This window comes from Pimephales promelas, chromosome 20 (assembly GCF_988280905.1).
Source record: "Pimephales promelas chromosome 20, fPimPro1.hap1.1, whole genome shotgun sequence".
Lineage (NCBI taxonomy): Eukaryota > Metazoa > Chordata > Actinopteri > Cypriniformes > Leuciscidae > Pimephales > Pimephales promelas.
Window position 1 is genome coordinate 21,760,224 of NC_142788.1, and position 24,593 is coordinate 21,784,816.

General features: G+C 38.2%; 1 protein-coding gene across 5 annotated transcripts in view; it reads left to right on the top strand.

The window, feature by feature from the left end:
• arhgef25a (Rho guanine nucleotide exchange factor 25a) overlaps nucleotides 1–24,593 on the top strand; it is an 86,538-nt gene that overhangs the window by 18,776 nt on the left and 43,169 nt on the right. For 2 of the 5 annotated variants that reach the window (XM_039652426.2, XM_039652427.2), the window contains exon 1: nucleotides 343–737. The exons of 2 other annotated variants lie outside the window; for them this stretch is intronic. In XM_039652426.2, the coding sequence (XP_039508360.2) occupies nucleotides 644–737 (94 nt within the window). In that variant the 5' untranslated portion in view covers nucleotides 343–643. Of the gene's footprint in view, nucleotides 1–342; nucleotides 738–24,593 lie in introns of those variants that run through there. One more of the 5 variants, XM_089124679.1, reaches the window with a different exon arrangement.

A 24,593-nucleotide genomic window follows, 5' to 3' on the forward strand; every position in this document is an offset into this window, starting at 1 on the left:
GTTACATCTGAAATAATTACCACATGCAATTAAGCTCACAAGATTTGCTTTTTCCAACTTGTTTATCTTGGATCTGACTCATGAGGGACTCGAATTTGGACCAGCCATCTGAGATCTTCAACTAAAATGGTTATGTGCTAAAAAAAAAGTCCTAGACAGATGGTTGAAAAGACTGGAGAGCAGAGAGAATATTATGAGAAGAGTAAACGCATGATGAAGGGGATAAAAGGGGGAGTGGGAGCTGAATCCTGGAATAGCCAGCAAGTCAAGCTGCTAACTCCGCCCCCTCACCCCTCTCTTTCTCTCTCTCTCTCTCTCTCTCTCTCTCTCTCTGGCAGTGTAACAGTCTGTCATTTGAGCAGACAGTGAGAGCAGGAGGGAGGAAAAACAGGGAGACTGAGCTGTGCTTTTGCCTGCTGTTGACTCTTCTTCTCGCTTGTGCAGTGACAGCCTGAGACTGTATATTCGGACAGTATATGATTGCCTAGCAGACTAGCTGGACTTTTGCTCTTCTTGGGATTTGTTTTGAGGTTTTCCTCCACACCTCTTTGGAATTACCACTACAGGGATTTCCTTGGCGTGAACGCGTGTGATGTGCCATGTCCATGCCTGCTAATCTTGTGGTCTGTGACTGGGGTAGACCATGAAGGGGGGCCACCACCATCGGGGCTGCGCCTGCCACCACTTGTTTCGGAAAGTCCTGGCAAAATGCGGCTGCTGTTATGCCCGGGTCAGAGGTCAGTGACTTTAACTTTGTCACAGATTACAAAGAGATGAAGGATAAGAAAGCTACTACTACCCTTTGAGTTTGCAACTTCTTGGTCATGTGTGTTTTGTTGAATGCTAATTCTCGTTTTTCTTCCACGCTGATGTTCTGATTTTCTTATTTGCTCTACGATCCTCTTCCAGCAGGTCTCGCTTTTCAAATCTGCATTGGCAGATGCTCACCCATCTTTTTCTTATCTCTACTCTCTGAGTGTGAATGTATTGCGTTGCATGCATGTCGGGGGGGGATTCGTCGTGCCTCTTTTTCTTCTGCTCGCGCTCAGCTGGAGCAACAGATGTCTGTCACTTCTGGTTACGGCTTCCCCTCACACTTTACATCTCACTCCCCCTCTCAAAGGCGTACACACGATTATCGAGCGTCAAGAAAGGCGCGTGTGCATGTTTATGTTCATGCATTAGATGCAGCGTGTTTGGATATAGATCAAGGTGCCATGTGTTCAGGGTTTTTTTTTTTTGGAGGAGCACGTGGGTGAAACTCTGGGAGCTGCACAGAAACATTCCATCCCCTATTTAACTCTGAGACTTTGACTAAGTACAGCCCAGGTCTCTCTCTCCTATCTTTTTTGGTTTGTCTCTCAGGATTTTCAGCCAGTCATTGAGGTTTCTATTGGGGTAGTTTATCAATAAAATTACAATTCTATCATCATTTACTTACACTCATGTCATCCCAAACCTTTTTTTTTGTTTATACTATGAAAGTCAGTGGGGTTTAATGTTGTTTTGGATCCCAGTGACTTTCATTGTATGGATGGACAAAAGAAGTTTTTGGAACATTCTTCAAAATCTCTTCTCTTGTGTTACACAGAAGAAAGTTGTTCATACAATGAGTAAGCTAAAGGATGACAGACCTTTAATTTTGAGTAAACTATTCCTTTAAGGCTGTATGCTAAATGATGGCTCCATTGCAAAATGTCTTGCGATTACATCTACACAATTGCTTCTAGCTATAGTCCATCTGTTTTGAGTCTAAAATTGTATAATTTATGTTAAATCTACTGCTTAAAGTTTTCTTCATGTACTCTTATCATTGTTTCGACGCTGCGGGGCTCGGCATAGTTCAGATGCCTCTAGTTTAATCTCCAGTGCTTATGTAATGGATATTCTTCCCCTGAGTCAGAGTATGTGCTTTCTACCTTCACTTAGGATCATCTAAGTTAACCTACATCATTCTGAAATAGTGTTGTTACAATACCAACATTTCAGTAATCGTTATGAATACCAGTAAAATTTATGGTTCTCTGTTAATGATTGGGTGGTATATGGGGGCAGTCGTGGCCTAATGGTTAGAGAGTCAGACTTGTAACCCGAAGGTTGTGGGTTCGATTCTCAGTACCACCAGGAATATGTAGGTTGGAGTGAATGAATAGCACTTTTTTCGACCCTCATGTTCAGATCACATGACCAGATTAAAAATATTAATTTGATCTCAGAAGGCCCACTAATATTGCTCAGAGAATAAATTAATCATGAATGACTGTGAAAAGTGCATTTCTACAGTGTAGAAAATGATTACTTTTGCATGATACGGGTAATCCGCTGTATCGGCCGAACAAAAATTACTGAGTGTATTAAGCATCCATGGAGAGTAAATAGAACACCTCTTAAGTGGAAAATGGCAATGCACTTCCTTTGACTAGCAATGGTGACCGTCTCGAAGTGACGGTACCCTATGATTATGTATAGTTGATTTCAAGTGCTGCTCTAAGTCAGCAAATAGAATTTTAATGTTGGGCATTAGCATCAGGCTCTCCCCCTTAAATATAAATCACATTAGGAGAAAGCTGTAGGCAGATGGATACGCTTAAACCCATACATGACTTCCTCCCACCATCTCCCTCTCTTTCACTTTCCAAGCCTGACTCTGCTGCCTTAAAGATTATATGCCCCTTTCTGACACCTAAGCTCTATTCTCTATAATAGAAGGGAGTATAAATGACTGGTTTATGTAAGAGCGTTTAATCACACTCGGATGAGGGCTAAATGTTTATTCAGCCCTGGGAATAAAGTACACAACCTGAATGCTCGCGGAGCTGGAGAGCTGTCGATGTGCGGTTTTCTGCATGGTTAAAGGGGCAGACGTGATCGCAAGAGCTATCGGCCTGGTTCACAGTGTCGCGCACATCCCTTTCGTGACCCTACGGATGTCTCTCTGTGTCTGAAACACACAGGCATGTCTCATACTAGGAATGCAATACAAACACTTGGATACACCCTTTTTGTTTTGATGTTTATAGGAAAAACAATCTAGATTGTGCAGAGATAATCATCTTCACATATCAGTTGTTTTCCAAAGGTTTTTCCTGTCTGTGAAGGTGTAATGGATGGGCAAGTCCAGAACTTTCACTTCCAGAAACCAACTTCCTCAACCTGTTGTAATTTGACTTTGCCACTCCTCTTTAAAATGTGATACTATGCCATGGTATCATATGGTAGTACCACAGAATTTTTTTTTTTGTCAGAGCCATGGTTTTTGTGCCATTTATATCTATTTCACTTAAAAATATAGGTTATAGCATCTTCTAAAAAAAATTTTATATAGTCTATATATTTTTCCGAGTTGTGCACTACTGTTTAAAATATTTGGTGTCAGTAAGATTTAAAAATGGAAATTTTTTAAATAAATCTCTAATGTTCACCAAGGCTGCATTTATTTGATCAAAAATACAGTAATATTGTGAAATATTATAAAATTTTTAAAACGGTTGTCTCTATAGACTGCCAAAGTTATGATGCCACTTTGTAGGCCAATTCGCGAAGTGAGTTAGCATTTTATCACTTCCGATTCCCTCGCCCTAAAGTCTATGGGTTTTTTCTAAATCGCCTGAAACAAGGTCTGTGGTTAACAAAGCCTTTAAATATTTTCACGTTTTGATCTATTACATAAAACACACCAGTTATAACCTTCTTGTGTGGTTTTCTTTTTTACTTTATTATGTTTGCTTGTGGTTTTTTTTAAACTTTAAATAGGCTTCAAAATGTATACATTTTGGACTAACTTGTAAAGATTATCTTGATAGACAAAGCATCTCAACTCTTTGTTGAACACACATCAAATTTTTTGTGATTTTCCAAAAGGCTATGGGGAAAATGCATAGCTTTCCGATCGAGGGAACCCATGCGCTAGCCTGACTACGTCAGACTTCCTACTTCCGCTAATTTCATTTCGCTCCTGCAGTCAGTCTGAGATAGCAGCCTATCTTTCAGTTTTCTGCCGTCTGAAAACAGCCGGCCAATCAACATAAACAGAAGGCGGGCTGAGAGCCGTGACGTAGACGCTTAGCGCCGAGTTTTACATTGTAGGTTAAAGAAATCGAAAACCGAAACGACCGTGGAAATAGGGAAATGAGACACAGGATGCAATTCGCTCTGTTGTGGAGAACATTCCAGGTCGTTTACAGCCATGTTCACTCCGGTATTTCGCTCGTGTTTACAGCCAGGACCGGTGCATGCACTTCTGCCGCTCTTGGCGAAAAACTATTTTACCACCCTTCTATTTGCAACGTATACCAGCAACAACAAACAAAGACCAACATGCCATATACATATAACGTGAAAAAAATTATTCTAAAGTCAGTGGCACGTTGTTAATAATGCTATTTTAAGAGCGCATGCTTGGCCATTATGTAACTTAGCGTGTGCACAATGCCCATAAACTTTGATTCTCTCATCATCACAGATGCAGCAGTTTTTATTTTTGCAAATCATACATTATAACAAGGAAAACTATTAACATTTCTAGCTTACACATTTAGACTACCCAAATTTGTCAGGCTAATTGTAGTAATGTCGGGTCAGACCTGTTTGGCCAATAGTGGCAAGACACATATGTATAAGGACATAATTTACCTCCAAACAACGTCACATCTCTGTCTTCTCGGTCTTTTGTGGGAGAAATTTGGAGCTATCTCAGATTAGCAAAACAATATTGTGAAAGGCTTTGGTACATGCAAAACCTGCCTCAAAGTTTTCATGTTGGATAGCCGCAAATGTCATTTTGAATGACATTTTGAATGACAAAAAGACATTTTAAAAATGATATATCTTGAGTGATTTATGTACCCACTAATCGAAAGTGGTGGTTAACCTGCATAGCCTTTAAATAACAAAAAAATAAAATAAAAAATACTGCGCCATTGACTTTAGACCAGGTTTTGATGGTTGGAAAATTGAACGCACCAACAATGTGCCTGAATACACCTCGTTTTCAGACACGAGCGGACAAATGCGGGCACAAATGCATTTGCAATGTAAACAACGTGGTGCTGGTGCGTGGAGTTTCGGGCTGAAACTAGCAAAAAATACTTTGGGTTTTATATGTCTTGATTCATTGTAAATTTAGAAAAAAATCACCCAATTTATCATCCTTCATGGTCAAATCTTACTTTTTTTCTTTTCTTTTTTCTTTTTATATGCGTCAGTGTTACAAAAAATCAACCACTTCCATCATTTCCCCAGTGATGTAGCCATGATCTTTCCAATGACCAGCAGAATGCAATCACATTGCTTTTTGAGCCAAACCATCATTCTGGTAATTGCACAGAAGTGAAAGCTGTTTCTTTTCCACACTGCAACTATAGATGGCTATTATTTACAAGCCCAGCAGGAATCCACCATATGACGTCTCTTCTCTCATTCCTAATGAGCACCAAGTTTCGAGACGCAAGACAATCATCTACTCAGACCAGTAGCAGCTGCTAGTCTTTCAAAGAGAGGAAGCTCATTTTCTGCCTTCATCATACTAATCGTCCATTTATTTATAAGTAAATTCTTCCCCACTGTCGTACCAACTCGGCATCTTTTCCATTTTGATTTGATTATAGTGTCCTCTCAATGGCCAGCAGGGGGAAATGTGTGAATTAGGTTAAATTGAAACAAGGAGTGTGGTGTATAATTGTGTGAAATGCATGATGAAAATTGGCTAGCAATTTCACCCATCAAAAACCAAGAAATAGGTTGCAGCAGTTTGTTCGATTAGACTTGCAAAATTCGTGATGGGATTGAGCTCGAATAGCTTCAATGACTTTTAATAGTACAAAACCGCTGTCAATCAAAAGGAGATGCAGTCTTTTGGCAGACCCTCCATTCACCCCCAGAGACGCTGAGCTTCCATGGGCGGGACATAATCGCAGCATTTATCCAATGACCGTCTAGTTTCGAACACTGAAAAAAACTGTTCAAAGCAGCCCAATTGAAGTCAATAGACACAAGGATTCAACAGTGAAATGCACTGTGACACTACGGGAATGTATGTAAAGGAAATCGAGTTAGCCGACCTGCTATATGTAGCTGATTCTGAACGAACTTGTGTTCAAGATGAACGTGTTCCAATGCATTTTTTGTCAATAAAATGTTAACACAATAGTAATAGTATCCCCACTGGCTCAGACACTATTAAGGGGTCCACGACTATGTAGCTGAAACAGTTCCCCACTGATATCTGAATGAAAACGCTAAACAGGGTGTCTGCTGCTGGATGTATGCATATGTATCATTCATAGACCCACTTAGAGAATCAATAAACTTCAAACAAACTTCAAATCTTGGACGTAATGGCACCATGCATTGATTTTATTAAATCCAGCATCAGCAGAAGCTTACAGTGGAGACAGCATTTCATAGTGATTGCTAGCATCACACTTAACTAAAAAAAAAAATTGGGCTTAGAAAATAAGTGCAAGGATAGAAAAAAATAGAGGGAGGAAGTAAAGGATGGAAGCAAACAGTCTGAAGAAACATAATTAAAGACCCGAGCTAAGAGTTTGTGTTATCTTTTTTGAAACTTGCTTGGCTCTGACAGAAACAGGAAGCTGAGTTTTTACCTCAGGAAAAAACATGTCTTTGCCTAAAATGAGCTGAACAAAGAAGCTTGTTGTAGATTTTTGCAGCTGTGTTCATTGAGAAGAACATGCAATATAGGCTGAAAACCGAGGAATTGTGCCCACTGATTAGCATGGTCACGTTGTTTATTAGCATGCACTATCTTACTTGTTTTAGTATAAGAGTCACTAGAAATTGTATTTCCTGCATGGATTTTTCCTGGTTAAAGTGGATTAGTCTGTGAACAAGACTTTTTTTTTTTTTTTTTTTTGCACTGAAATAATAGTTATGCAAGTTTAAGCACAAACAAACATCCATATATCCACAAAAATTATTCACTTCAACCTTAATTCTTGTCAGGTTGTTAGGAATGGCCAACGTCATTGCATAGTAAAAAGTATCAGTGCCCTCTCACTATTGCATGTGAGTAAGTGTTTTTAAACATGTAAATTATCAAAACACTTACTCACTTTTTTGTCATGCAAATCCAGATGAGACATTTTTAAAGCTTGATTAAATAAATGTTATTTTTGTGCTGAGGAAGTTTCAAGCTTTGAAACTTGTAGGATGTTCAAAGTCCTGTTTATGTGTTGAAAATTTAGATTTAGCGTGTCAGGTCCCCTTTAAATTTATTAGAAAGTCTGCAAAGATTTAAAAAAGTTTCTGCTCCAATGTGTTCAGTTGTTAATGGATAAATAGTTATTACTTTAACTGTCCCTGGAAGTCTGTTGTGATGCAGAAATTTGAAGCTCTAGCCTTATCTTCAGCATGATCCTGCTAATGCAAACCTATATAATGAAAACAAGATGGCCGTCCCAAAAACATAGCTTTGCTTTACCAAAGAACACGATCTTCATAGGCTTGTAAACCTTTATAACCCATCTGCTTTAGACGGCTGGTGAAGAACAACGATTTAATGAAGCCCGGGTATGAGCATGTGCTTCTCGTCATGGTAGTGATTAAGAGGGAGACAGTACCACTCTGCTGTAAATCACAACATCTGCTGCTATATTGCATTTCTACCATTGCAAATCCCCCTACAGCTCCAGTGGTATGTTGCAAACCTACAGGTAATCTTGCTTTTATATATACTTTTCCAGTGTACAGGCAGTCATAACATGTGTGAATAAATCAGACAGGCTCCAGTGGCAGGAAAGAAGAGAGCGAATCGAGTAAGAAGGACCTTAGCGCTGTTGCTCTGCCAAGAGAATGTTCTCCTTTCCTTTATTTTCTCTGGCCGTGGCGTATATTGAAACCAATGGCTCCACGATTTCTTCCTCCCCATGGCTTCATTTTCACCAGCAGGTTTAATTTAGTTTTAACCCCAAGCCAATTTCAAAAGCTGACTGGGGTGATGCCTGAAAGGCATGATAAAGGCCAATTTAGGGTGGAGAACCGGTCACAACCACAATTGTTTGTCTCTCATGTACACGCTTATGGTGCTTTTCCACTGCAAGGTACCGCTCACTATATGTAATTTTCAGCTGCTAGGGGTCGCTAACCTATTACAATATCAAAGGAATAGATTGGTGACGCAGTGATAAGGGGGAATCATGGAAAGAAATATATAACACTGTGTAAGTGGTTATTGGATACAAATCATTGCAAAAAAAAAAAATTGGAGCAAACTCTACCTTGTATTGTTTTTTGACATATTGGCTGTATCTGAAATTACCCCCAGTACCATCATTCATTAATCCTTGCGTTACTCGACAAATTTAGTCAACTTAAAGGAGTAAATGAAAACGAGAGAGCAGATTCTGACCTAAGCTAAGTTTCTATACAAAGTTACGAATTTAACTTGTGCGCAAAATGGAAATGTCTCGTAAAACATTTGCAAATAAAGCATCCCATGTGTTCAAAAGAACAAAATCGTTACTTTCTGTGAAATTGTCGCAAAAAATCTGTAATAAAAATGGAAGTTACTGCAATCGAGGAAGCCACTCTGGCTCTTCTTTCCTACATCATAAATGACTTGTGTCTCAGAGTGCACAGACAACAAAATAAATGCTGTCATGTTATCTTACATTCGGATGCCTGGTGTTTGGATTGCAATCAAGTGAGACACTGCTAATTCACTTGAGAGAATTCATCCAAATAATTTTGATGACAGACTTTGGCTCAGGCATTTCAGAATGATCAAACCAACATTTGAGAGGCTGTGGAATGAAATTGGTCCGCTGATTAGTCCAGTTATCCAATCACATCCACTGTTGAGCCAGTGTCACATGAGTTTTTTGTTGTGCATTGAGGGATTTACTCAGTAAACGTGGTTCCCATGGTAGTTTATGCACATTTCTTATTTGATAAACAAACTATACGCCTAAAGTGAGTGCATTTTTGCAGAATTTTATTTATTTGCATCTTGACATTTCCATCCCATCCTTTTTTATGCAACATTCCAAAATGCGCATAAAAATAGAGGGATGGAAACATAGCCAATGAGTTTGCTCACAGGGCATGGGTATTTTCTAGCTGCTAGCCGTTGAGTGCCTGTACATCGATTTTACACCTGTTATTACAATACATTAGTATAGGATCTACTGCATGGTCAACAGTTAACTGCTATGTAAAGAGTTTGTGTGAGAACAAGAAAATTCTTATATGATTTATATTTGATATCTGTGGTTAGTTATGAAGTCTGCATCCACATGGCCGAAAACCAGAAACCTGGAGTCTTTAAGAAAACATGCTTCAGTTCAGTCTTGTATTGTGTACTTGATATAATACTGCCATTATGAGATCCAGAAGCATTGTGTTTAGGCTGAACATGAGTTGGTGAGCTTGTTTTCAAGGTGATCTGCCCCATACGCCCCTTTGTTTTGTCTCGATCAGTATTCCCAGGTTCCTGCTGGATTTGTCGAGCATGCACATCCAGGCCATCACAAGCCCACCTGAACCCAGTGTCTCTGAACCATCTTGACTCACCCTCGTAATGAGCTGGCACTCATAATGCTTGGCAGTTACTCAACCAAGAGAGAGGGGGAGAGGGCTTCGCAACTACTGCAATAATAATCATCTCATACAAAAAAGACTGATCTGCTCCCATTGCACATGAACGCTAATAAGTGGCTGTTCAAGGGGTTGTCTGATTGGACAGGTTATTAGCTGCCATTTAGCAGACTTTTTTATGCAAGGCCACTTACCACAGCCTGTATGCTTGGAACAACCTGGGTTTAAGTGCTTTGTCTGTCTGACATAAATCATATCTATCTGTCTGTCTGATTGATGGATATGATTTGCAATAGATAGAAATATGTTCAAATCCCATTAGACCACTGAAGATTATAGATCATGTTCTTTTTTGACTGGGCAGACATCTTTTTTTGTCATCCACTTATAAGGTCTCATTCCTCCATGCATTACGGGAAAAGCTGCAAAAATAGCAAAATAAATGGAAAGCAAGCTGAGGTACTTTCTCTTCACTAAGTAGTAAGAGATATTTTTAACATGGCACCCCACCCCCCTTCTTTCTCTCTCTCTATCTGTCTTTCTTTCCTTCCCTCATTTGCTCTCCCTCTATATCACTATAAATCTCCCTGATATATTTTATTTCCATCTCTCACTCTTTCCATCTCTTACTCAGTCTCTTACTCACATTCAGCTCCTCCAGCAGAATGAAGAAATAGCCTCAGCTGAAAATTGGGCAGAAAGTTGTATGATATGCCTGTGAGGAATGTGAATGTCAAGTGGAGCATTAAGATCATTCCAGGGGCAAATCTCACATTCAGACTCTCTCCCCTGAACCATGCTAAAATACACTTCTGTCCACAGCTGGATGCAATAACCTCCTCAACTATATTCACCTTTGCTTTTCCTCAGCCTTTCACTCTCTCTTTCTTTCCGTCTCTGACCCCGACCTCCCCAAGAAGGTCAATCATACTATGTGGAAAAAAATCATCCGTTAACATTCCCATTCATCTTAAAGGCTGCTGCTCAGTGGGAATCCTTGTAAGTGTGATTTGAAATCTGCCATGTTTGCTCATGTGACCACAGTCCTTTTGAAGCTGCAAATGTCATTTGGCTAATCGGATGGTGTAGTTACCATCTAAACATTGACCCCTTGGAACCCCCACAGACATTTCCCACCTTGTTTCCTGCACCGAGGTGCTTGAGCAGCATTGTGTTTGCATCAGTGTAAGGACGAGGAGCTTGAGGGGACAAGTTATTAGACGCAGGAGTGCATTCCATGCCTTGTTTAGAAAAAAAGAAAGAGGGAGGACATCGTTCTTCTGAATTCCACAGTTCTTTGAACATAGCTAATCTCTGCTCTAAATTGTGCCGTGATTCACAACTATACAAATGCCAGAATGAGCAACATGCTTCTGTGGTTTATCTTGGTGGAAAGAGGAGAGTTTTCATTTACCGTTGATGTGTATTTTAGAGGTGCATTATTGAATTGATTTCACAACAAAGGTCTCTCTGTCACTCCTGGCAGTCCCTGTGTCTTGAGGTCTCAAGAGTTTTCCACGGACGGCATTGGTAGACATATTTTCTTGTAGCGAACAAACACATTGTAGAAACAGAAACGGGTCTTTAAAGGGTTAGTTCACCCAAAAATGAAAATTCTGTTAGTATTTACTCACCCTCATGTCGTTCCAAACCTCTATGTGTTTATTTGTTGTGCTATACACAAAGGAAGATATTTGGAAGAATGTTTTAATCAAACAGATCTCATGCCCCATTGACTACCATAGTAGGAAAAAATACATACTATGGAAGTCAATGGGGAATGAGATTTTGTTTGATTAAAACATTCTTCCAAATATCTTACTTTGTGTTCAGCAGAACAAATAAACACATAGAGGATTGGAACGACATGAGGGCGAGTAAATACTGACAGAGTTTTCATTTTTGGGTGAACTAACCCTTTAACCTCTTGGACCAACAGCAGCTTGACTCCATGTACACAGAATACAAAAAAAGGACAGATGCTCCTTGCTAAGGCTCAGAGCGAGCATGAGAATAATAGCTTGTTTATGAAATCCAGCGTGTTATCCTCTTATGCAACACGCCAGCGACTTACTAAGAAATACATGTCTGTATACAGATACTTCTGACCTTGGGCGGAAATGAAATACATGTAACGGACAGTACTTCTAAAGCGGACATTGTGTGCTTTCATTTTTGAACACAAAGTATGCTGCTTCAGCGTTAAGCTTTGTTAGTTATTTCACTCCTGTGGTTTTTCGGCTTAAACTGCTGATCTAAGTGCCATATGAGGCCCAATGCTGGTTTAATTAGAAAAAGAAACACGGGGAGAAAGAATGCTTACGAGTTAGAGGTTCCATGTTCTAATGATTGTACTTTGATATATATATATGAAGAGTTCAGATGCAAAAGCCTCTAAATGCCATTTGAAATTTTCTTCTTTAATGATGATTTTTATCAAACTTGTATATTTATGTTCAGTAATTTCACTTAAATAACAATTAATAGGTAATTATCATTGCCATTTAAGTGAAATCACTGAACTTAAATATACAAGCTTGATAAAAATTATCATTCTAGAAGAAAATTTCAAATGGCACTTAGAGGCTTTTGCATCTGAACTCTTCATATATATATATATATATATATATATATATATATATATATATATATATATATATACATATACATATACATATATATATCAAAGTACAATCATCTTCTTTTCTTCACAAAATACCATAGTATATATATATATATATATATATATATTATATATATATATATATATTATATATATATATATATATGGTATTTTGTGAAGAAAAGAAGAAACCTTGAAAAATGTATTATAGTACCATGGTCCAATATGGTATGTTAAAACCATGATACATTGAAATTTACATGGTATTAGTGTTGATGTCTTTACAAAATTCTCATAATATGGTATTTATATTGTACTCCTAGATACTTAAAGAATACCAAAATGTCATGGTACATCTCCAAAAAGCATGCTAATTTTTCACAATATTCTTCTTCTATGGGCATATAAACTAGGTATAGCCCTCTATCATAAATCATATCTATCCATTCATCCTAATTAATATCTGTCCATATCTAATATGATTTAGGATAGATGATCTCTAGATCTCTCTTTCTTTCATTTTTCCATCCTGACTGACTGGCAGACAGATGGACAGACATAAGCAGCACTTACCATGGTACTATATAGTGTTTTGGGAGTTTCCTATGTTAGTACTATGGTATTCTTGGAAGTACCCTGGCCTCAAAGTACCATATAAAAGCACTAGGTATCACCATTAGATCCCACTATACCATGGTACATCACAGTAGATTTTGTAAGGAACACAGAAAGTTATCAGATGTTAATACCATGACACATGTCTATAAAACATGTTTATTATCTCCTGCTTCATGCCCATAAATGTGTTAAAGGAACACTCCGACTTTTTGGGACTTTAGCCTATTCACCTTACCCCCCAGAGTTAGATAAGTCCATACATACCTTTTTCATCTCCGTGCGTGCTATAAGTCTGTTTGACGCACCCACCGCTAGCCTAGCTTAGCACAAAGACTCGATGTGACTGGTTGCAGCTTTCATACTAATCCAAATGAGTGACAAAATAACGCAAACGTTTTCCTATTTACATGTTGTGATTTGTATAGTCACATAATGTACAAATAACAAAGTCAAATGAGACACAGACATCTTTTAACCGTATAAAACCTGGGAACTATTCTCTGAAGGCGAAGCACTGCTACTTTGACGGCGTAATAACCGCATCACCGGAGACACGCTGTGGTGAGGAGCGGAGAGTTCGCTCGGTGTTTGGGTAATAGAGTCAGCAATTTATATATAGTAAAAGCGTAGTTTAGAGTCATGGGTTTTCGCTCTATTGTAAATAGCTGCGACTGTAAACGGGAGGTAATACCATGTTTCACAGAATTCCAACTAAAAACGCTGACTGGATGAAGAAATGGCTAACTTACTCTGGATATTTATCCAAACACACCTAAGATTATCAAGGGACATTATGTTTGCTCGGTACATTTCAATGAGGACGACTATTTTGAAAAAATGGAATTTGCCACACGGACCATAATGTGCTGAAGGATACGGCCATCCCATCGATAGCACAGACAGGACAATTGGATTACCTGCGGCTGAGGTAAGTGTTCCGTTATGTTTTTAGATGACCTACTGTAACAGTGCCTTTAGCCAGATCTAATGTAACGTTAGTGACACTATTATATGATTAGGGTATGAATATGTTTTTATCTTGATGCGGTGCGGACGCGCTTGGGGAAAAAAAACGAGCGCGTTTACCGCGTTGAACTTGCACCCTGCGCGCGGCGCGCCTAGTAGCCTAAATTTGAAATAACCACGGAAATAACGAACTTGAGCGTGCAAAAGGGTACGATAGGCTGTGAGTTGATTGTGCAAAAACAATTTGTGCTATTACTTTCCCCTTATTCTATCCTATAGTAATGCAATACTGTATATTATATAGGCAAATGTATTTACTGTTGAATACATTTGGTTCAGCTAATAAATTGCATTTAAAATATATTGATTCCTGTAATAATAATTATTTATTCATGGGATATTTATAAATCTGGATGCGTTTTTGGTTGGAAATCAATGAAACATGGTACTGCATTACCTGGTCTCCCCTGTTTATTGTCACAGCTCATACAATAAAGCAAACACCCATGATAAACTATGCTTTTCTATCTAACGTTAGTAATTGCTGACTCTTTATTCCAACGCTGAGCGAAGCGAACTCTCTGCTCCTCGTCACAGTGCGTCTCAGGTGATTGTTATCACTCTGCCCAAGTAGCAGTGCTTCCCCTTCAGAAAATATAGTATTTATACGGTTAAAAGATGTCTGTGTCTCATTTGACTTTGTTATTTGTACATTATGTGACTATACAAATCACAACATGTAAATAGGAAAACGTTTGCGTTATTTTGTCACTCATTTGGATTAGTATGAAAGCTGCAACCATTCACATCCAGTCTTTGTGCTAAGCTAGGCTAGCGGTGGGTGCGTCAAACAGACTTATAGCACGCACGGAGATGAAAAAGGTATGTATGGACTTATCTAACTCTGGGGGGTAAGGTGAATAGGCTAAAGTCCCAAAAAGTCGGAGTGTTCCTTTAAATACCATAGTATTTCTAATGAAACAAAGAAGTGATCTGTGATCTAATAGCAGATGGTAACACCAACCATGGTACGTTGATTAATAATTAATGATAACTTTAATACTGAGAGAAATAAAGACCAAAAAAGAAAGAAAGAAAAATTCCTACATGTAAACAAATGCAGGTTTTGCTGACTCCTTCACTCAGTTGATGGTGCCCGGCATTTTCACAGTCAGTCAGTCAATCTCTTGAACTGAACGACAATGATTGGCTTCAGTGTGACTTTGATGTGAGTTATAACAAGCTCACGTTGTAAAGTGAACTTTCAGACGTGTGTGTGCATGCATATGTCAGTCGATGCCCATAACGTGTCTTTCTGACAGCTTTTCTTTTGTGTGGTTGTCCCCAACTCTCATCCTTTGGGGTTTAGTTGCCATGGCAATGTGTCTTAGAAGAAAACAGAGAGACATGGGAAGGAAAGAAAATTTGCGCCGGAGGCTTAACAGCCATTATTGGTCTGCACATACTATATACAGGGTGCAATCAGTCATGTTAACCATAAATCACCTATGAGTCACTGGAAGCATCATCATTTTTAGGTATTACACAAAAGCAGAGATCTTCCCATACAGTTAGTGACTCCCATAAGCTAGGAAATATAACTGAGAAATGAGGCAAAATACAAAATCATTATAATGAAAATATAGAGAGCATTCGTTGTTTTTAAAAACATTCTTAAAGGCCGTGTTGTAGGGTTAGATTTTCATTGAATTTGTGCAATTTTCTTGTAATAAACGTTTAAAATTGTTATCTGTTGTATTTTATGATGTCGGGTATCACAAAACAGAATATAATACGAAGAAGTAGGTACTATCTTTTTCCAACGATTGCAACAATTCTCTTGTTTTCCCCCACAATGCATTGCATTGCGTCACCTTAGGGAGAGAATTTACCAAAGCCCGCCTTGACATTTTAAAAATGACATATATATATCTTGAGTGATTTATGTTCCCATTAATCATCAGTGGTGGTTAACCTGCAACACAGCCTTTAATATATATATATATATATATATATATATATATATATATATATTACATAAATATCTTTGCTATTTTGTTTCTCAAGGAAATGTAACTTTTAAGGATGTTCAGATGTTGTTATTGTTGCGTCAAGTTATCGATTGTATTGAAAGGACTGTGGGAGGTCTGTATAAAAAGACTAAAAATATTTTCTGTGCACTCTGCAATGCATGATGCTCTGCTGTGATCATGTGTGGGTACAGTAGGAGTGGGGGATGCAGGCATCTTCAGGGAGATGTTTTTTTTTTTCTTTTTTGCTTCTAATGATCATAATTGTGGAGATCCGTGCACACACACAGGCTGTGCCACGTGAACACGCTCGTACTGCAGGGCTTCTTTTCTGGAACAATCTCCATGAGCCATCCAATCAGTGGCATCTGGACCCAAAAATCCTGCCTCATGAACCAAATGCTGCTATAGGCAGATAAAAGCTTACACACAGGGAGGTCCTCCTACACGCTCATTCATTGTCACATGCGCATGCTGTGTTTTGTGATGGAATGTGAGGTACAGACACAAAGTAATTTGAAAGAATAACTTCAGATGTTTATGGACCGAAACAATGTGTATGGAGAGTGTGCTCATCTTATTGGGATGCCAGTTCTTCTGTTATTCTCTTACTTAATTATCCTGTGTAGAAAACAGGTGCTGTTGGTTTTCTCCACCTGCATGTGTGCCCACATGATCAGGATGTTATTGTTGCCCAGGGCGGCGATTGAAAAAGATGCAGATTGCTCAATATTACTTTGTAGAGATCTTCATAATGGACTCAGATAAACACAACAGAACTCTTCTTTAGATTGTATATAGACGCCATAGATTCTATCTACACACATATGCAAATACTACAGTAAAAACATGCAAAACCATGCTCACTAGGTCTCACTAGGTGATTTTGGGTGAACACTAGATTAATTGATTGATTACTTGGTCGATTGGCATCAGGTTTTGTTTGTGTTTGTGCTGCAAGATGTTTCTGAATGGCCTCTTTAACATCGTTCTTTATAAAGCATGTTACTTTTGTTGAGTCTCTCTGTTCATCCGTTTCTATCTGTCCCTGTGGATGAGCTTTGGCCAAGGGAATTTGTCCACTTTTTGCCATATGATGTCATTGTTTTTAAAAGTGTTCCCCTTAACACACTCAACTGCAATGCAAAAATGTAGACAGTGATTATTTGACCTCCTGTCGTTACATCGTATATCAAAATGCTAAAGCTTTAGACCCAGTTGCAACAAACTCCTTAAGCTCCTTAAGAAAGCCAATTATTGTAATTATAAATTAATTATTGCCAAGTGTTTGTTGTAACCAGCTGCATTATAGTATTTTATTGCTTGCTAAATGAGAAATTAAAGGGATAGTTAACAAAAAAAAATCTTTTTTTTTTCTTTTTGTATTAATTTCTTTTTCTTTTGTGGAACACAAAAGTATATTTTGAAGAATGTTTAAAACCCTTCAAAGTCCATTCTACCCAATTGTACATTCATTGTATTGACAAAATAATTGACTTACTTTTTTTTTGTTCCTTGAATTTGGAAAGGCATGAAGGTGATAAAATGATTTTCATTTTTGGGTGAGCTATTCCTTTTTTTCCAAGTTAAAAGTTGTTTGGTTTAGTCATGGTAGAGATTTTCTGTATTCAATGCTTTCTACATGTTTGATTTGATTCGCTCGCATAGTTTACATCAGCGTGTGTTAAATATCATTCTCACAATTTGATTTAATCTTGTGTTACAGTTCCTAATAAAGTTACCGATCCATTGGCGAGTCACTCTGCACACACTCTAGCTCACTCATGCATCTCTCTCTTGTATCAATGACGTTCACACTCAGGATTCTGTGGTGCTTTCTAAAGCTGACAGCGGAAAGATAAATCTGAGTCATCAGGAATCGCCAAGCTCATTGTTCACTCTGTTAGTGACCCCCTCCTCTCTTCCACTCTATATCAACAGTCAGGGTCCGTCTGGGTGATTGCGTCAGCAGTGAGAGGTGATGTCGGGGTTGACTCAGGTCTCTAGTCTGGGGTGTAATTTACATCTCTTTTACCCCTTATTTGTAGTGTCAGCAGAGCCTAAGCCAGGAAACTAGATAGCGACAGTCTTGGTTTTGCGCAGTGGTTTTGCATCTGTGGTGGAACATGGCAAGAGGACAAGGGAGAGAGGCCGGGGTTGCGGTAGGAAGGCTTTTGGGAGCAGCCGGGCAGGAATGCTGTGGCTTGTGCAATGCCACTCAATTCCCTCACCATCATACAGACAGCATTAATAGAGTGGTAAGCCTCTTACTCAGACGCTCTGGAGCATGAGACTGCTATCGCTAGTACATTTTGCATTTTTTTATGCCTACTTTCGCTTTTTATAGTCATCTAAATGCACCAAATCTGGTCATTTCACCAGATTATGGAGTGGCATTTAGTCCTCCGACCTCAGCATGTGCGCATGCTTATAACTGTGTGACCGTTCAACTTTTCTTACTCAGCCTGTCTCCTGGGAATGCATCTGATATAGCGAAATGGGAGGGTGTGAAGGTGAAAATGTACTGTCATGACTGGAAGTTCAGACTGGAAGTTTTATGGCATACGTGTCCAAGTGACTGACTGTGTGTACGTGCTTGAGTTTGCTTTTTGTGCATACTTATACTTCCATAATATCTGGACACTTTTGTGTTTTCCTGCATGTTATAGTGTGCCGTGTTCAGGTCTCTTAAGATGTCGAAAATCCTTTTCCGTACTCAGGAACAAAAGATCAATAAATCCAGGGATGATGACTTCTGGAACACACAGGGTTTATTTATGTGTATGTGGTTCTTCATCTTTGGCCTGTGGCTTCATAGTATTCATATCGGTAACTCACAGAGGGTTGCTTCTCTTTGCTTATGCCGTTACCACAAATCTGTTCTTCATACATAATTGTGGGGGACTGATGACGGATCAGGATGCTACAACAACATTTTAGAGACACATTAAAATGTACAAAAAATTCAAAGATATCAAGAATTACAAATTAAAAGCATAATATTATGTGAATGAATTAGAAATATTTCGTATTATGAGAAAAGGTGTGATTATCACAATAGAAATACTACTGTACTTTTTTCCTTGTAATTATGACTTTATTCTTAAAATATTACTACTTTAAGTCATAATGTTATGATTTTGTTTCTCAGAACTTTTTCCCCTTAATAGTTTTTGTAAATTTTTGGACCAAAAAGGTGTTTTAGGATGCAGCATGCCTTTTAGTTTTGATAGTTAGGGTATCATAAGGTGGTTAGGTGGCTTAAATCACAGATCTATTTGAATGGGGGAAAATGGACATTTTTTTGTAATTGGGCAGAGTGTGGACACTGCAGGGCATTTGTGGTTGAAGGTCTCTGGGGTTGAGTAGGCCGACAGCGACTGCGCTATGCTGCAGGATGGGGGGAGTGGAGGAGAGCAAAAGAGCATGTGGCAGGGAAATTGCAGAGAAAGACGGGGAGGGTGGAAGAGCAACGGATGAAACAGCCAAGTGCCAGTTCTCATCAATTAAACAAACATATATGAAAAAGCGTGATTAAAGGGCCAGTTCACCCCAAAATAAAAATGGTGGCATCGTCTACTCCCCCTTTTTAAACTACAAAAAACATTTGACTTTCTTCCAGAATACAAACGTGGAAATTTTGAAGAAAATATTGGTGTTTTTTTTTCCCCCCTTGCAATTACAATGAATGGGGACTGGACCTTTCAAGCTTTAGAAAGGACCTACAAGAATCATAAAAATGGCCCATATGGCCATGTGCTATATTAGTAATTCAAAATGTGCAATAATTTTTGGTGAGAAACCAACTGAAATGTAACTATTAGTTATTATTAGTCCATTATTTACTGATAATGTTCCCATCCATTGAACTGTTAACAGCTGCTGACGGATCCTTGAGTCAGTGAAATGAATCACTCTTATTCTTGAACGAATCATTCAGACTGGTTAAACTTAGTGACTGAATCATTCAAGAATCAGACTACTACTTTCAAAAATGTAATCTTTTCAGCGAGTCTGTTTGTCACAGAAATCTATGGTATTTCTTAAGAAGTCTTAACATATAGTCTGTTTTTTTAATTCTTTCTTTGTGCTCTTTTTAAAGTTTGAAAGCATTAGTTCCCAGAAAGAAACTCATATACTGTAGGTTTAGAATAATCTTTTTAGCTAAAGAACCACAGTAAAGGGAAAAAAGAATTAAAACCCCAAATAAGGCGGTGACCATACACATCAGGCTACATTTAAACGTTTTGCTGCATTGTAAGGAAAAACTAAGCCAGGAAATGGCTGAAATCACAGCCAGCCAGTTGGTTCGAGAGTGGGAGATGGAGTGTGTAGCTATGAGCTCAGAGCAAATTATGTTTATAGTGCAGTGCAGTACGGTCCGACTCCGACATGCTATGGTTTGTTACCTGTGTGCTCAGGAGAGGCCGTCCTTCAGTGCCACTACACACACAGACCTGTCTGTCCCGCTCGAACCGTTCCATTTCCTCTATGTAGGTGAAATACAATCTATTGGCCAGGCCTGGGTTGAGAACAAGTGGTCTAGAAGTGAGAGCGAGACAAAGACCAGGAACTACATACTTCAGGACAATAGTGAAAAATAGACACTCCAATTGATTCTGCATTTGGGGCTCCACTCGCATGCCACTCACTCATGGTTGAATGATGGTCTAATTTTGGAATGAGAGGACACTACAATTACACTACCCAAGCAATGTTATCACATTAGAAGGATAGTTCACCCCAAAACGAAAATGTACTTGCCCTCATGTCTTTCCAAACCTGTATGATTTTCTTTCTTTTGGAACACAAAAGATGATGTTTTGAAAAATGTCTCTGTCTTTCTTTCCAATGAAATTCAGTCGCATTCAGTGTTATTTTGGACCCCTCTGACTTTCATTGTATGGACAAAAATAGCTTAAGTAATCTTCAGAGAATAATCTCCTCTTGTAGTTGTAGTCCCTTTAAAAGAGAGCCATATAAACAAAAACAGGGCAAAGTATTTGACAAATTATTTTGTTGTGTGTGACCTATCCCTTTAAACCACTATGTGTAAATGTGTGACACTATCACTAACGCCCAATGATTTGTTTTAGATTTAAAAATATCATGTAATTGCATTCCTGCGTTAGAGCTCATCATAACTAGACCTACATGACTTTTTCATTTAGAATTGTCATTTTTGGGTGAACTATCTCTTTAAGTTATCTTAAAGGTCCCCTTGCAAGTTTGCTGATGCCCCCTAGTGGGTCCAGGTGCCTTGGTTGAGAACTGCTGTTGTGGGTGTTTTTACTGAAGGTTGGGGGAGGACACATCATCCATCCAGGAGCAAACTTGCTTCTTCTGTGTGGGTGGAAATGAGAAAGCCTGTGTTGGGAGCAATTTCCAGAAATTGGATTATAGCTATATTAGATGGCTGCAAAGAGGAAGTTGATGGAAAACCAAATTGTTCATGACACATTTATTTAGCTAACCAAGTTTTTTTTCCCAAATATTGTCCTTACTAAAGTACACATGTTCATATTTTCTAAAGCCTTTTCCTCTCTAGCCTCCAAACTTTTAGATGACATCTAGTTATCTACAAATTACAGTCTGTGTTTATATACGCTGATTTCATGCAGCCACTATTTTGAAATCGAAAGCGAGGCTCCGGTGGGAAGAACTCCGGAAGTACAGATAGACAACAATGCCTTGGACTACCAACCTGAAGCTGCTGCCATGTTTTACACTATTGGATGTTAATATCTAATATATGATATGTATATACTTTGTTCCTGCTTCTTTTGTTACTTTCTGAATTTTATATATATATATATATATATATATATATATATATATTAGTGCCTTTAAACGATTAAAATATTTAATCGCATTAATGTCGTAGATAACTCGCCATTGAAATGAATGGGTTTCACATCCTATTGCAAAAGCATATGAAAAAAAAAAGTTTGCTAGGCCAAAAAGACAGTTAATCACGTGATAAAAAATGGGTTTGCGTTAACGCCGTTAATAATGCATTAAACTGACAGCCCTAATATTTATATATAAATATTTATAAATGAATTTCACTTTATATAGTCTAAAGTATGAAAGAAATGTATATACAGTTTTAAAACTCATACATCTTCTACATTAAACACAAAAATATGCCAGCATTTGCGACTCTCCTGTGATTAAAGGCACCATTTCTGTTTTTCTTCCTACCAGAGCCTCGATTTCGATTTCTGAAAACGGCTGTGTGAAATCGCTGTATTACAGTCCTTTTTCACCTGGGATTGTAAACAAAATATTTGTGTATTTGGATACATGTCTTTTCCCATCCTATATGAAGAAAGCATCAGGTGCAGATGCAGTGACTCAACCCCAGTCGAAACGCAGTGACCGTGGCTGTGCCGATCACAAGCTGACTAAAGATCTGCAGGTCTCCAGAGGCCTGAGCCTCTCTAAAAATTGCCGCCCATTAGAGCCAACACACTCCCTCCTGCAGCGCTGCTGCCTCAGCACTCTAGCACACACAATCAATAAGTGGAAATGGAGTCCAAATTCCTGGAAATTTTCACTCCAAATCACATTGGTCTTCACATGCACACATTATCAAAAGCATTACTACATAATTTCAAGCAGTGACATACTTTTATGGCTAATGAGTTTCTTTAATTTCTTGAGCTGTACCTAATGTGTGTTACATTAGGCAAATATATTGAACAGAATTACATTATCAGTATCTTTGTCTATTTCAGCTGTAATTATCATTCATAGTACCACTCACATTATCACTTGTTGTTATAATCACAAACTTAACTAATTTAGAAAGTTTTATTTTGATCAGCGCAGCCGGTAGAGAGAAACTGTGCGCGATTGCAGAATCAGACAGATGCAACTTGCAGTCGCGAGAGTTTCAGCATGACATCAGAGCATGGTGGACTGCACTCGGACACATTTCTAACCGGCATGCATCTCGCGGTGATCACCGGTGATCAGTTCTGCGCAGATTTTGCTCATCTCAAACAAGCCTATACTTTAGATGCGTTACGGCAAGGCCGTTCCCCAAAGTGTCGTCATTGACACAGTTCGAGTTTCCTCAAAAGGGAACTCAGGATACCAAATTTTTAGATATTATTCAGTGTTGCCAAGTATGCGTTTTTTGGGGGGTTTTCACGGAATTGGACTACTTTTATTCTGCAGCTGCGGGTTGTTTTTTTTTAGTCTGTGAGTTGAAGTGACCAAGACCTACATTTTTACCCCCTGGAACGCTTTTTTTATCCCCTGAAACATGATTGGGCTGGTTTTGAATAGCAATTCAATATTATTATATTGTATTATATGCCCATATAAAGTCCAATATTGATATTCCTAAATTAACACAGATTTCAATTAAACGAAATTTGGAATATGAAAGTTTGAATGGTTAAAATTGTTAACTTGATGTATATTCCAAAATATATTTGTTATGTTTCTCTTTTTTGCTTTAATTAAACTAAAAACTTTATTATGATGTTAAATTGGGAACCCCAGATTCTCCACTTTGGTCTCAAACTTTTTTGTTTGATTATCACAAAGGAGTAAGTTTTATGCCTCCTCCTCAGATGATAGAGTCTGAGAAGTTTTTAGGAAGGGACTTAGAATCAGCATTATCCCAGAGCACAGAGATTGTGAAGCTCAGAAAAGGGAACAATCCCTTCTGTTGCACCAGACTTATTATAAAGGCAGGGCTTAAAAGACAATGAGAGAGAAAGAAGAAGAAGGAATAGAGATTTAAGGAGAGAGAGAGAGATGACAGACTTGGAAGAACAGCACAGCATTAGCTGATCACTTGGGACTTATATAAGCAATATTTTGCTTAATTCAGCTTTTAATTATCAATTTTGTTGAACGGTGCAGTGGCAGCATTATCGAAATGCCTCTTTGTAATCTCCTGGCTCTCAGTCACACCATTATAGGAATTAGTTCACACACACTCTTCAGACTGACAGGAGAATGTTTTTTTTGTTTTTTTCATTTCAGTATTACATCCCCTCCTCTCCCTGTCAACCAAAGTCAGAGTGATGGAGGGAGACACACTTAACCCAGCCAGAAACAAACTGGCCTTTGCAGTGCTGGATAGGTATTATGTTAATTCCCTGGATCCTCCCATTAGTAAAATCCTGGGTTGTCTTGATATAGCAAAAAGGGAACAGTTTACTTAAAAAAAAAAAAAAAAAAAAAATGTAATGTGACCAAACAAAAATGAATAATTACATGACTCATTCATATAAAAATAATTATATATATTTCATATGAATGATGTATTAATCATAATGATAATCGAGCATATACATCATTAATTTTAAAAAATGATGGTGTGTATGTAATTTAGTAGCATTGTATAATATTCTATATGTTTCATTGTAAATTTCATAGCATTTATTGATTAATGTCATTTGATTTATAAGATGTTAAAATATGAATAAATTAACAAATAGTATTTTGTTGCATTTTAAACATTGATTATTTAATTAACTTCTAAAAATTAAATTCTAATGTGTTCAGTTCCAATTTAAATGACTATTCTGCGGTCTGATTTCTCTGTCATTTAGAAAATAAATTTTAAAGTCATTCTCTGTTCAGTTCTACGTGGTGCTTTGGTTTGTTGGACCGAGTGTCGCAGGTCTGGAATCAGACAGACGTGGCATGAAATCAGACTCTCGCAAACAGCAAGTCATTTCCATAATATACAGATCCCTGCTTTAACGCACGCACTAGCATTACAGTTTTTTGCTTACTATGAATTTATATGGAATTCTTTTTGCTGTCTTGTTTAC